Raw genomic sequence first — 14,522 nt, forward strand, 5'->3', positions numbered from 1 at the left:
GATTTCATGAAACACACCACGCAGTAGTAGGGCTAGTTCATAGTTTTCCATTGCCTTGTATCTGCATCTTATGCAAGTATGTTAGAATTATCAACAAAGTAGCACTCTGAAGCACCCTCCTTTTATACCACTGTTGTCTGTGGGAGATAGGAAAGTTGAGAACAGAGCTGTAAACCAAGGTAAAGAGAGGTTCCTTCTTGGTGGCACTCAGTGACCAACACTGTAGAAAGAATATTCCCAACAACTCTATAACACCAGCTTTGGCACGAAGAGCAGACATCCAAGACACAGGCAACTATTACCAGCCAATGACCACTACAGGAGAACTATCTAAGCACCATAACATCTTTAAAGGACTGACGGCTGAAATAGAAACACATATGGCTCAATTAAAACTAATAGTAGTAGTATTTATTCATTATTTTAAAGAGCTGCAAAGAAGCTTTTTTTAAATTCATACGAGCATAGTTCACATTTTACAACCTAAATCCCAGTGACTATACTGGCGATCCACAGCATTCAGACTGTGTCAGCCAGAAACACAAATGCTGATTTTAGATTCAGTTTTCATAGCAAGAACTGCAATAAACAGGAAGACTGTTTGCAAGAGTCTACAGGATTTATCAGTTCATGAAAACTCAATTAGGAGTCTTCGAAATGCTACCATTCTGCACAAGTATTACAGAATCTAATGTGTTTCTATAAAAAACAGCCACTAAAATGATAAGATATCAGCTAAATTACAAAACCAGCATTACATGACTGCCTTACTACTACTTAGTGGACCTCTTTGGAAGACCAAGACCTTGTACTTTTATTTTATATCAAGGAAGAAACCAACGTCCTTTTCTAAAATCCTGAAATACTGTGCAGTCATGGTGTGCTAAAAGCCTGATGCTCCTTTGTCCAAGTTAAGACTCACCTTCTTTCAGCGCTTTATCCATGTTGTGAGAAATGATCACTCTCCTCGACTGGACTGAATCAGACCAAGTACTCTGAAATTCAAAGAAGACATTCATCATAAGAAGGAGGAATAAATCAAAAGAGACAGAAGAAATAAAACTGGCATTTGAGGTGATGGTACTATATCATTTGGGTTTTACACAAATATTTTCAAATTTATGATTAAAACAGATGAGTATCAACTGTCCAAGATTATTTATGTTATTAATTAAGCACATATCAATACCCATTGTTGTATACTGTACACTGTACAAGTTGCCAAGTTACCTTAAGGTTGGGGTTTTTTGGTAGAAGAGAGCTGTATCCGTTTGCAATTCAATACACTGAGAACTGGTCATGCATTTTATAAAAAAATGAACTCTTCAGTATTTTCACAGATCAGACAAGTCAACAGCAAATACTAAATCTTTACAACCTATTGCTACAATGGACTTCATTTAACATTATGAATCATTTATAAAATAAAAGTAAAGCCCTTAGAGCCCTACAGGAACTATACATATTTATTTTTGTTGTTACAGTGTCCAAACAGGTGGACAGACAAAGAAACATCTATCAGGGTGTAGACAAAAAGCAGTGATCCATACTGTCCTTACACAGAAAAGAGGGTAATTCAAATCTGAAATAGCGATTGTCCCCTCTACCACTCAGCTTACCTCACTCTTGGTGGGAGTTCAGACTCCCTTCACTGAGGAGACAGCACTTCAGAAACATCCTAATCCCTTCAACATTCACCAAATAGAGAATAAGGTCGCAGTATAAACTCTAAGGGTGCATTAAGTTAAAATACTCCTCAATGTTTCTAAAGGTAGTATGCCATCATTTCAGCCAATTTGCAGGCTAATGCTCACTGCATTTTAGTGTATCATTGCCCTTCTACTGCAGATAGATGCATGTAGAGTCTAGTATAAAGCACATATAATGGGACCCAGATGAAGGAGTCCAAGAACCGCAACAGCAAAATACAGTTGTTTAGACTCTCTCGCACCTAACACACAGCACTGACACAGTTATTTTCCAGGCCTTGAGTGCCTCTTCTTCCACTCAGAGTTAATTTGCTCTAACTTTGGGATGAGCGCAGCAAGATTCCCTAGAGTTCTTCCAGTCACTACTGAGGCCATGGCTGTGGTCTTCCAGACATTTTCTTACACCCCTAACAACACTATCAATGGCAAAAGCAGCAATAATTCAGCACCTCTGCCTCCATCTGCAGCCCCTCTTACTACCAATACTATAGTAAAGGAGGAGTAAGAACAGAGCATTATGTGATTAGTGAACCACTACAGATTTTCATGGCCCCCTTTTACTTTAAAAGCTTAAGCCGTGCCCACTTAAAGGGCTGCAGAAAGTATTTTTGCCATTTGGAAGAACACCTAACAACGACATTCGTAAGGCTCCAGTACATCACCTCTGACTGTTAATGCTGCCATGCTTCCCACACACAAAGCTGTGTTAACGCTAGTCACACAAGTACTTCAGGATTTTTCTGCTTTATTTGCAGCAGGAAATCAGATGATTCATAACCACTCCAATTTAAAAAAAGAGACAGACTCACAAAGACATTAAATATCCTGGATACATTTGGAGAGGGAGAAAGGGTTCAGAAAGTCCTATTAAGCAAAGTCACTCAGGTCTTCGTGAAGAAAGAACTTAAGTCCACAATGCTGACTGGAGGTCTATGCTCAACATACTCCACCTTCCTTAACACTCACGCTAGCTCGGGTATCCTACCAGACTAATCTTTCTGTTAAATGGAGTCATACTTGCATAGAGGCTGGTAACCTTAAACCCCTAACTTAGGCATGAGCATTTGTACATAGTTTGCAGGAAATGTTTTACAGCCCAGAGCATCAGGAAGTGCTCTCATGAAGCACTAGCCAAATTACTCCTTTCAAAACTAGTTTCTTATAAAGTTTTTAGAAACCCAAGCGGAAAGAAGAAAATTATAAATGCTAAACTCAGTTTTGCCTCACTATCTGCCACAGTTTAGGACTTCTTTACAGTTGAGGGAATGCAAAATAAATACCTTCAGAGCGGATCCAGGGTTGCAAGAATCTTGCTCCGCACCACCACACTATGATGCAGTCTACCCAATTCTTCAAAGCAGAAACTGAGCCTTTTACATTTCAATCTTGAATATTCATATTAAGAACAAGATAGACTATTGCCTCAGTGAAATGCTGCCTCTTTAAATACTAAGATACAAACTTGCAAGAATCAGCTTGAAAGAATACATTTTGGCAGCATCCTCTCTTGTTGGTAAGTTTGACTTCTAAAAGGCACTGGCTTTTCATTAAAAAAGATTAACATCAATGATTAGCGTGGGAAATTTCAATTAAGACAAGTGATCAAAAGTAATTTAGAAGGTAAGAAGTGAATACTACCTCTAGCAATAGTGATTTTGCTGCTGCACAAATGTAATTACTGAAGTGCAAAGGAAGATGCATGGTATATTGGATTTTCTGAGAAATTTTCCATACTCATACAAGTATTGCACACAACACCATGAACAGTCTGAGAGAACAGCACAGAGCAAGAAACATACCTTGTTAAAAATAAGGTTTCAAGAACAGATGAGACTCTAACATTTTAATAAATAGGAACGCTTAAATGCATTGTATGTTGGTAGGGTCAGTTAAGGCTTAAGAAAAAAATTGTTCAGGAGAGACCTCACTGCTGTCTCCAACTACTGAAAGAGAAGGTACAGAGAAGAGGGAAGCAGACTCTTCTTGCACATGCACAGGACAAGAGGCAAGGTTGCAACACAGGAAATTCCCACCACTTACAAAGCAAAACTATTTTAATTTTTGAGGCTAGTCAAACACCAGAACGTGGGGCTGAGAGGCTGTGGAGTCTCCATCCTTGGAGATATTCAAAGATCAAGACCAGAAAACTCTGACTAGCCTTAGCTAGTTGGACCCAGTCTAAGCAGAAGGGTGGACTAGACACCCTCCACACATTCCTTCCACCTGAACTGCTCTGTGATTCTTAATGATCTCTCAGAGATCAGTGACTTTAATTTAGTGACTGATAATGGATCAGATCTTAAGTTGCCTTCTCTAAAACAGCTCAAACTGCTTTTCCCTTTCAGTCTTAAGAACTTGCATTTAGCAGAATCAAGTCTTACGTCTTGTTAGCTTAGAATTGCTTTTAAATTCATTTCTGTGACAACAATGAAGATGGATTAACTAAATAAGCAGGCACCCCTGAGTTCAATGGCATATGGCAACAAAAACCTTAAAGTAACAACCCAGTAACACAGGTGTGATGACAGAAAGATTTCAGAAAATTCACAGTCCAGACTCAGCTCTAACAGCTGAGAGAAAGAAAAATCCAGCAGATTTCACTGTAAGATTTTTCTTCCTACCCCTGCCTCAAGTCAGATGGAGGACATATGCAGAGAACAGGTTTAGCTAGAAAGCCTAGCTTTGAATGTTTTCATATTTTTTTTCATGTCACTTGGCTAAAGGAAAATGGTGCTGCATTGCATGGAACAGTTGGCATAAACCTGACTGAGACAAAGATTTTTCGTAGATGGATTTATCACAGTGAAAGCTCTAGCTTGCACGTACTTTTATACTGATTAAAACTTGCTTTGTTCCCATTAGTCTTGACATCCACTATCACAGCCCAAAAAATTGGCTCCACCCTGTAGTGTTTATTGCTGAAGAACGGCAGAAACCAGACACTCAAATACGGCCTGAAAAAATGACTTGAAGGGGTAAGGGTGGAGCACGTTTGGAAAGCACATGCAAAGAATGAAGTTCCTAGCAGGGAGGCCTGTTTCCTGGAACAGTTCAAGTTTTTTTCCAATTTTTACTTGGTTTACAGGCTTAAAAAACAAAATAAAAAAAAAGGATGTGTGTATTTCCTGGAGACTTCTGAATAATACTCATTGTTTGATACTCTGCAGAATGATTTAAGATGCAGGCAACAACAATGTGAAAGGCCCAGGAAAAAAAAACCAAGACTGGCATTGAGCTTGAAATTGAGTCTTAGGTTCAGCCACCTACAGAAGCAAAAATTAAGTTAATGTAATTCATTGCTTTAAACAATTTAAGTAACTTAAAATTAGTTTTGAAGAAAAAAATTAAGAAGGTGTTTCAGCAACTAGACTGAACAAATGACAAAGTATGGAAAACACAGAAGTACCTTCCACCATCAAGAAATTTATCCACAACACTCAGATATCAAATGCAATTCTTAAAACATTAGAGCAGGAAGCCAGGCACAAGCTACAGGCACGCAACACGCAGACCTACACTGCCATAGAATTAAAGGCAGAAGCAGAGAAAAATTAACAATTATTTCTACTACATTAACTCAATTACAACAACACTAGAACAGAGCTCAGGACAGATCCCACAATATAAATGTGCATTGTACACAAGACGTTCAGTTTAATCAGTGATCTAAAAGGCAAAGACTGCATCTAATTCAGCATACAAGAACACTCCATTTACTCATAGGTACTAACTTCACCTACTGCTCCCCTATTAACTTCCTTCTTGTCTTTGTAAAACGTACATTAACATCAGACTGGACTTTGATGATAGTCAGAGCTTCAAATAATACTTCAGTGAACTCTCCATAAATTCAGCCTTAACTGATCTGGACAGCTGTCTTCTTACAGTACTAAATAATACTTCAACTTATGATGTAAAAATAAGTTTTCTATTCACAAACCAGTTATTCTTTATTAATACCTGTAGTTCTACTTTAGATAACAAAGCAAGTACGCATGTATCACTTTAAGCATTAATCTACATATACTAAGGCACACCATAACTACTAATTTAAAAATCAACATACTTAAAGTATGTTAATCCTATTACGTTAAGCATCATTATCTCAATAACGATTTTACAATATCAGTGTATCTTATTTCCACTAACACGGCAGCTTCTGGAACATGTAAGCTCTGTTTATTATATGGGGATCGTCTGTCTTAAATGTCCTGGATTCCAAACTGACAAACCTGTTAACAGTATAAAAACTTTATAATTAAGGCAGAATTTCCTTCACTTTAGATTTCATGTTATCTGTCCAGCACTATATGAAAATGAAACTTTTCTCACTTAATACCTTTGTTCCCATCAGTACAACTAAGAAATCATTTGGAAGTAAGCATTCATATTTCTGCTCAGCATGAAATACAGCATTATTCTCTGTTGGAATCTTTAATATTGCGATCAAAACAAAGGCTTACATGAATTCTCAGGGTACATCCCAGTCTACTGAACACCTCCACACTCTCCTCCTCTGTTAAAAACAGACAAGAACATATGGCCTATACTTCAAGGCCAAGAAAGCAGTGCGCTATGAAAACTGTATCGCTGGCAAGCCAGAAAAACCTGCCCAGACTCATGCCTCAGCTGCAGAGTCTCAGCACGGGGTTCAGAGAGAAACTCCTGCCTTGTCTATTGCTATACTCTCCCTCTCACCTGACTTTTCACCCTACAAAGGTAGGGTGTTCTGTCTTTTTAACAGAGCATCACAGAACATGCAGAATGAATAGTCATCACTAATTTTTTTAACATTAACTTGTTTCCCTATTAAGCATGCACAATAAAAGAAAAGAATAATTTGTGTTGTGGACAGAACACAAACTGTCTCCCCTTATCACTACGCTATTTCTTTTTCTTTTAATCACTTAGCAAGGTGGCAGCTTAAGAAAGGATACGGTATTCTACATAACTGCCTTTTCCTTGGGTAAATTTTACTGCTTTCCTTTGAAGAACACAGGTAATCAAGACCCAGCAATAAGAAGGAATTTGATCAGATTTTATTTTCAGAATGATTCTGACACACAAGTGCAGTATTTACAATCCCAAAGCAAGATGCTTTCATTCTTGACAGAGGGTTTGGTTCCACCTTTAGGACTTGCCTGCCAGAGGCCTGGACAACAAGATCCCAACAAGCTCACCACCTGTCTGACTTATTAACTCAGTGTGGCTCAGTTACCAGGAGAAATGAACAAGCTCCCTAGTTATGTTGTCAGTCATAAAACACTTTTTAAGTGAGAAGCAGTCCCTACAAAGGTAAAAGCAGCCTGATTCACAGCAAAATAAGAAATGTCAATCAAACACAATGTTGAGAAAATTGAATGTCAAACACAATACAATGCAGAGCTGAAGCCAACACAAGATATGGTGTAAGGAAACAGAGAGGGCTGCATGACAAGACAAGAAATCTCTAAATATACATGATGGATAAAACACTGTGTGAAAAACTAAGTCTCCTCATAACTAAGGAGTTATGGGTTATAAGTGAGATGCAGAGTCTGAAAAGCATTTAATTTTCTGAGATCAGTCTCCTGTGAGAATAGATTTATCACTTCAAATATATGCCTGCAGGTGATCAACACATACAGAGCCAACAAAACTTCAAACCTGAAAGCTTATAAATCCCTAGGGATAACAGATATTCTACAGAGCCCTAAGAATAAACTGTAGCAGAAACATCCAAACTACAGGCCCCAAAGTGTGACAGGACCCCACTGAACTGGAACTAAATATTTGAGATTCATACAACATTCTCTTAAATCTTGTAAGTATTCTTGAAATTGATAGGCAATGCTTTTCATTAGTTAAATCTCAGGACTTTCCTATTAGTAAACTTACCTGCACCACCAAAAGCTGACCTTCAACCTGCCTATAATAAAAGATAGCACTAATAACAGATGTATCACTCTCAGTTCTGTTAAAAAAAAACAAGCCAAGCTTAAAACATATCCCCTCCTTTCAATCCAGACACAATTGACAAATTAAATGAATGGCAATAGATCAGAATGCTTGATTGCAAGCCCAGGAGGATCTAAAACAAGCAGGACGGAAGAACAGCAAGCAGAAATCGTAACAAGTGACAGCAAAAATCCTGCCGTATCTTCTCAATACTCCCTAATGGACCAGAGAACGAAACAGCCCACAGAACACACTTGGCTTTAGACTGATAAAAAAAAAAAAAAAACCATAAATACCTTAGTTAAGTATTCAAAAGTGTCAAGATCAACACTGAAAGGAGTTAGGAAGTTTCTTGTTTCCCTCACAGCTGCTCCAAACTGTTCATTAGCTCAAGAATTTTTTTGCATCACACTTGCAATTGATGCCCACAGATGGCAAACCTTCCACTTCCTACAGCTGCTGGGGCTCATGCCAGCTTACCTTCACAAGCTTCCTCCAATGGTAGAAGTCCAACAGTGAAGAAAAATAAAACTGCACATCCTTTTTCACCACTTCCCTTACATTCCCTGAAAAAAGCAGAGCACTCAGCTTGGACACCATGGCAGATACTCAGCATAGGTTAAGTTGCCATCTCATCTGAATCACTCAAATCACTTCCAATAATCTCACTACTCCTCCTCCTATGGATTAAATAAAAACCTACTATCTTCAAGGATCTAGAGATTTCAACAATTACCTGATCCAGTGAGAAAAGATTGACCCGCATCCTCCCATTAATGCCAGATTCACAAAAAGTCTACACTCAAGGACAGAACAAGCCTTTAAGAACATAGAACACAGTCACACGTGTGTCCCTCAGGGCCAGAAAGTAAGAGTAAACTATTTCTGAAAATGGAGAGGTACTAAACAGGAGTGAACAAGAATGACCAAACTGTCAGGAGCTGAGTTTTAAAGATATACTCAAAACCTCTGGCAATTGTTATCCACAAGTAACTGAAATTGGGACATTAGAATCAGTGTACTTTTTTCACTAGAAGAACACACCTTTATTACTTTTCTGTTAGCATTTGCAAAACAGACAAGGTAGATTATTCCCTATACAATGCATCATTCATTTAATCTGAATTTAAAATGCAGCCCTTAAATCTACTAAACAAATCCACGAGGTTTGCATTATTTAAACGAAGTGGATGACCCAGCTCTCTATTACGCAGTTTTTGCTTTGACTCAGAGTCAAAACACTATGCTGAAAAGAAAATTCCGTCCTGCCAGTTTTTTAGGCAGAGAAACAACTCACACAATGTGGGAAAAAGCATTTTCCTTTCCCTTCCCACTAACTTAGACAACATGGTTCTTCATAAGAGACAAAGCCATCTCCCTTACAACCACACAAGTTAACAGCAGTGTAGGGAGCAAGCCTGAATTTAAAAAGGTGACGCCTGTTCTTACCATGGCTAACTCTGGTATAAGCAAATCCACCGATAGCTGAAAAGTGAAAATGCCCTTTGAGAAAGACAATTTTACAGAAGTACAATTGGGTCATCGTGCCTCTGTGCAGTCTTGCATTTTGCTGTCCTCCATCACAAGTAAACTCATCCTAAAATAGCTCCTGAGAAGTACTGAAAAATAGCTGACAATAACATAATGTAAAATATCAAGATGTCGTTTAGTTCTTACTCTTTGAACATCAATAGAAACTATTTACCAATAATGCTAATGCCAGCAAGTACTCAACCTAATAGTTGAAACAATACTATGAGTTGCCTGCATACCTCTCTTTTTCCAATTAAAATATAAGAGAACACTGGAAGAAACACAAAGCTCTGTGGAAACCAGAAGGCTGTCCAGACACAACTTGTGGTCAGAGCTCACACGTACAGTAAGACTATGCTGAAAGCACACTTCATTGTGGAGATAGAGACTGCATACCTTGCTTTGCAGTTCTCAGATTTCAAATGCTCTTGCTGCAATACTTGACTTTAGCTGAAAGTCTTCACCTTTCAAGTCCCAAAGGGGACAATATTTAGGACAAAGCACAGCTTCGCATTTGGAAAGATGGCTTCTCTAGTAGTAAGTTCAAGCAAAATGAAAAGAGGCAGACACCTGGCTCTTATGAAGTCTAAACGTGCAACACAGCGCTTCCTCACCTAAGTTATTCACTTGCATGAACAGGTCCATGAAAATCAACAGCACTAAACTCACTTTGTAAATGCCTGCAGAACTGAGACCATGCAAAAAACTCCCTTTTTTCAGCACAGCATAAAGAACTCTATCCAAGCCCCTTTGAAGTTGATCAAGAGTGCTCCCACTCAGTTCCCAAGAGCTGAGTCTGACTCCCACTTGAGTAAATATTTATCACTGAATACTTAGTGCTTCCTCATTTGTTAACCCTAACATGAAAATCACTCAAAGAACAAAAAATGAGCCTATCTGCCTTGAGGCCATGTACATACGACACAAGTGTCAGCCGTAAGACTCTCTCCTGAAGAAAAGAGAATATATATTCTTTTAAATTATTAGGCCAGAGTGTTCTTCCCTACTCTTGAGGAACAGATTCAACAAAGCTGAAGAAATTCTAGCTTTCCAGTCATCCTACTACCGGCTCATAGAACAGAAAAGATAATGAAACCAAAAGGCTCCAAGAAAAATGAGAGTAGTAATTGAATTATAATAAAGCAGTATAAATACAACAGGATGTGTAATAAAAATAATAACCTACAAATTTTTCAAAGATAAACATACAGAGGAAGCTTCGCAATAAACATTTTAGCGAATGACCTACGCTTCTATACACTGCCTATACAGACACTATTACTTTCTTCACCTACAGGTTACTGAAGCACCAAATGACAAATCTGCTAAATGTATAGAGAAAGGGGTCCAGAAATAACACGTCAAGGAGTTTGGTGGTCCTGATGGCATTTCCTATCAGAAGCAAATCAACAAAACTGGAAACTGAAGGCATGAGAAACCCAAATAAGATGCCTGGAATTACAGGTCCTTAACAGAAAGTATAAAACTCCTCATTCCTTTTTTTTGACTGTCCTTTTCACACAGCCAGGCTAAATTTCAAGAACAGTGCAAAGCATGAGGAAAGAAGAATTTTAACTGTATCAGAGAGAGGGTAAAGAAAAAATTCCAGGAAGTGTTGCAGCAGATACTGCTGCTGCTTTAGCAGTGACTTTTAAGGAGATTTCAGTACCCTTCTGAAACAATGAACACATACCAAAGAAGTACAATGAATCCAAACACCACACAGCAGACCACACAAAGCAAGAATAGGTGTGCACTATTTATATATGTGAATCCAGCAAACAGACACAAGAGGAGAACATCTTGAAGAGAAACAGGCAGTAACATACTACAAAGAAAAAAGCACACATGGTCTAGTAACTGAAGTGACTGTATTTGTCTCTGAACAGTTATACTTTCACTCCTGTTCAGTGAGCTTACGCATTATATTTTTCACAAAGTGGGAGAGAAAGAGCCATAAATTTAATTTTTTTTTCTTCAATTCTAGACCTTCTTAATTAAATTGATTTTCATTGTGTGGCCGTTTCACAGAGCTGGAAGTTGCTCCTCACTACAGCAGCAGAGTGATTTCAGTTATATAAAAGATCTTTTTTTACTATGTATACAATATGCTCTCCTATCTGCAAGTTAGCATGCATCCACATGTTCAGGTAAGTACACATAAATGCCACTGGAGCTACAGCATTATCACTGAAGTATTTAATCTTGCAAATCTGAAGGCAGCATGAATTTATTCCTGATGCGTTCTTCTTTTTTTCTTTTTTTTCTTTTTTTCCCTCCCATTTGGTCCAAGACAGTTAAATGGCGAAATGCAAAACCACACAGCCCTTTACTAATCAGGTGCTTACGCACTTCAAACAAGTTTGTTCCCCAGCATTCCTAGGACAAAAAACAGCTGAACAATCTCTAGCCGTACCCACTTAAAAAGCTACATACAGATAGGTATCTTCTGCTTATCACTCGTTGACTTTGTGGATTACACTGTCTCACTTCCCCACTTTCTTCTTCTAATGTTGGTACATGCTATTTATTCCTCACTCCCTCCAAAAAGGTGAACACAATGTTAAGCCTACAAAGCAGGGAGGATTTTTAAAAAGCCTACCCAGAAGACAAAAGCAGCATCACACACATCCACTGCCACAAAGAGATTCCTTTACAAGTTGCATTATTCACTAAGTCACCAAGCCCCAGCCAAACGATCTCTTCTACTGACAATAATTGTGTTCTACCAACTTCTGTTAAATACAGGCATGGAAAATCTATTGTTCACCAACACAGGCTCTTTCCATCCCTAGGTCAAAGAACACAGGAAAAAACCACTGCTGCAGGTCATAAGCTGATTTGATCGGCAAGACGGAAAGATAGCAAACTATATCTGCAATCAATTTCTAACAGCTTCTCTGCCCTGCCAGCACCCTCTGCTTTCAGCAAATTCGGCTGCATCAACTGCAGCCCAGAAATACAGAAGTGACAGCATTATTTACTTGCCAACAAGAAGGTTACACGTACTGAACATAATGAACTGGGTCACCAGAACAGCTATGCTGTACACCAAGGTGGCACAATTCGTCCTCCTTCCCCTCCGCAGAGTGCTCCCATCCTGCGTGACACTATGCAAGTGAAACAGCACTGAGGTGGTACCGTTCACTGCTGCAGCACTTCACGCACTAACACGCTCCTCTAAGGTCTACAACTCATCAGTGAAGGGCCGAGGGCACCCAACTGGAGCCACTACCTGTCATGTTGAGCATCACATCCCTGCAACCCATGGGCAGAGTGGGAATGCAGGCAGAGCCTCTTTTCCAGCAGTAGTTTTTCAGGCCTGTCTGGGATCACCTCTGGAGCACTGGATGACTTGATAGGAGCAGGGGTGTGGGTGGGAGGAACAATATTTTGACCAGCACCTGCAGCCAAGACTCCAAAAACCTCGTGCTACCAGTCCCACTCAGAAGAAACTGAAAAATACTCCCAAGCAGTGAGCTAGAAAGAGCTCACAAACACGAATTAGTACATTTTACTAGATATACAGAAAACATGTTTATCTTTCGCACAGAGGTCTGCAGCAATTTGAGAACATGCTGGTACCTCCTCAAGGCATGCTGGGAAGGGACTGCTTCCAAAGCTTGTAGTGATAGGACTAGGGGCCATGGCTATAAACTGGAGAGGGACAGATTTAAACTAGACATAAGGAGGAATTTCTTCACGATGAAAGTGGTAAGGCACTGGAACAGGCTGCCCAGGCAAGGCGCGGATGTCTCATCCCTGGAGGTGTTCAAGGCCAGGCTGGATGGGGCCTCGGGCAGCCTGATCTAGTGGTATGTCCCTGCCCGTGGCAGGGGGTTGGAACTGGATGATTTTTAAAGGTCTCTTCCAAGCCAAACTATTCTATGATTCTCTAAATTTCTTATTCTAGTGAACTGTTCACTTTTTCTAGTGAACTGTTAATTCATGCATCATAGCTTGGGAGAGCCAAACCACTGGCTACTTCTTTTTTCCATATAGAGTACTATGTTCTATGATAACACCATCTAAAGCCGCCCAACTCCAAAGCATGCATTTAAGCGACACTACATCAACTCTCCAAGCACATCTCCTTCTTCCCCGAATGACGTTTCAGCCGAAGGAGCCCAAAAGCATTCACAGGATCACAGCTGGAAGGGACATTAAAGATCATCCAGTTCCAACCCCTACCATGGGCAGGGACACATCCCACCAGATCAGGCTGCCCAAGGCCCCATCCAACCTGGCCTTGGACACCTCCAGGCACGGGGCAGCCACAGCTTCCCTGGGCAACCTGCGCCAAGTGCCTCACCGCCCTCAAAGTGAACAAATTCTTCCTTTTATCAAGCCTAGATCTGCCCCTCTCCAGTTTATACGCGATCCACAGCCGACAACAACTCGCCCTACGAGCATTCCCGCAACCCGAGGCTGCACACCCTCGTTTTTTCCGCCCCCTCCGCCCAAGTTCTCCCCGCGCGGGGCAGGGGACGGTCCCCGCTTACCCCCGGCACCCGCAGCGCGGCGGCGGCGGCGAATCGCGGCGGGGGCGGACGGCGCCCCCGGCACGCCAGGACGATCAGAGCTCCGGCGGCAGCGGCGGCGGCGGCGCTGCCCGCGTACAGGGCGAGGCGGAGCAGCAGCAGGGCCAGGCACGGAGCCTCGCCGCCCTCCCGCTCCAGGTGCGCCACCGACACGGCGAGCAGCCCCAGCCCCGCCGCCAGCACCAAGCGCGACGAGACGGGATCCTCGTCTTCCTCGTCTTCCGCCGCCTCCTCCTCCTCCTCCTCGCCGCCGGGGCAGCGCGGAGCCGGCGGGCCGGGAGCGGCGCTAGCGCTGTCGGCACCGGGGAACATGCTGCCTCCGGCGCCGCTGGCGGCAAGAGCATCTCCCGCCGCCGCAGCCCCCCGCCAAGGTCGGCGCTGCCGGGGCTCGCCTGCGGCCGCCTGGGGAGCCGCAGCTCATGCCCAGCGGCCCCGCCGCTTCCTGGCGGCAGCCGGGGAGGCCCCGCCGCGCTGTGTCCGGCAGGGGGCGGGACGGGACACGTGCGCCGCGCGCCGCCCCGCGCCGGGCGAGGCGGAGAGGCGGCGGGGGTGGGCTGCAGCTCGGCGCGAAGCCTCCACCTGGGGCGGCGCCGAGGAGCGCCCCGCACCGGCGAGAATCGAGGCTCCCTCCAAAGCCCAGGCCCGAGCTCGGGACGAAGCCTTCACCGAGAGAGTCTCTGAGGTCCGGACCCCTCCCGAGTGAAGGCTGTACGCGGTCTCTGCAGACACCCCTTTGGTCACCTAAAGGAGACCCTGCCCGTGGCAGGGGGGTTGGAACTACGTGATCTTTAAGGTCCCTTCC

At 42.0% G+C, this 14,522-nt stretch overlaps 1 protein-coding gene across 2 annotated transcripts in view; it reads right to left on the reverse strand.

Annotated features, from left to right (window-relative positions):
• SNX25 (sorting nexin 25) overlaps positions 1-14,208 on the reverse strand; it is an 84,143-nt gene extending 69,935 nt beyond the window's left edge. Inside the window, exons 1-2 of one of the 2 annotated variants that reach the window (XM_054064876.1) lie at positions 13,682-14,207; positions 923-995 (exon numbers count right to left, since the gene is read on the reverse strand). In XM_054064876.1, coding sequence (XP_053920851.1) covers positions 923-995; positions 13,682-14,032 — 424 coding nt within the window. In that variant the 5' untranslated portion in view covers positions 14,033-14,207. Of the gene's footprint in view, positions 1-922; positions 996-13,681 lie in introns of both variants that reach the window. The other variant, XM_054064878.1, reaches the window with a different exon arrangement.
• Positions 14,209-14,522: the final 314 nt, after the last annotated feature.

Source organism: Cuculus canorus, chromosome 4 (assembly GCF_017976375.1).
Source record: "Cuculus canorus isolate bCucCan1 chromosome 4, bCucCan1.pri, whole genome shotgun sequence".
Classification (NCBI taxonomy): Eukaryota; Metazoa; Chordata; class Aves; order Cuculiformes; family Cuculidae; genus Cuculus; species Cuculus canorus.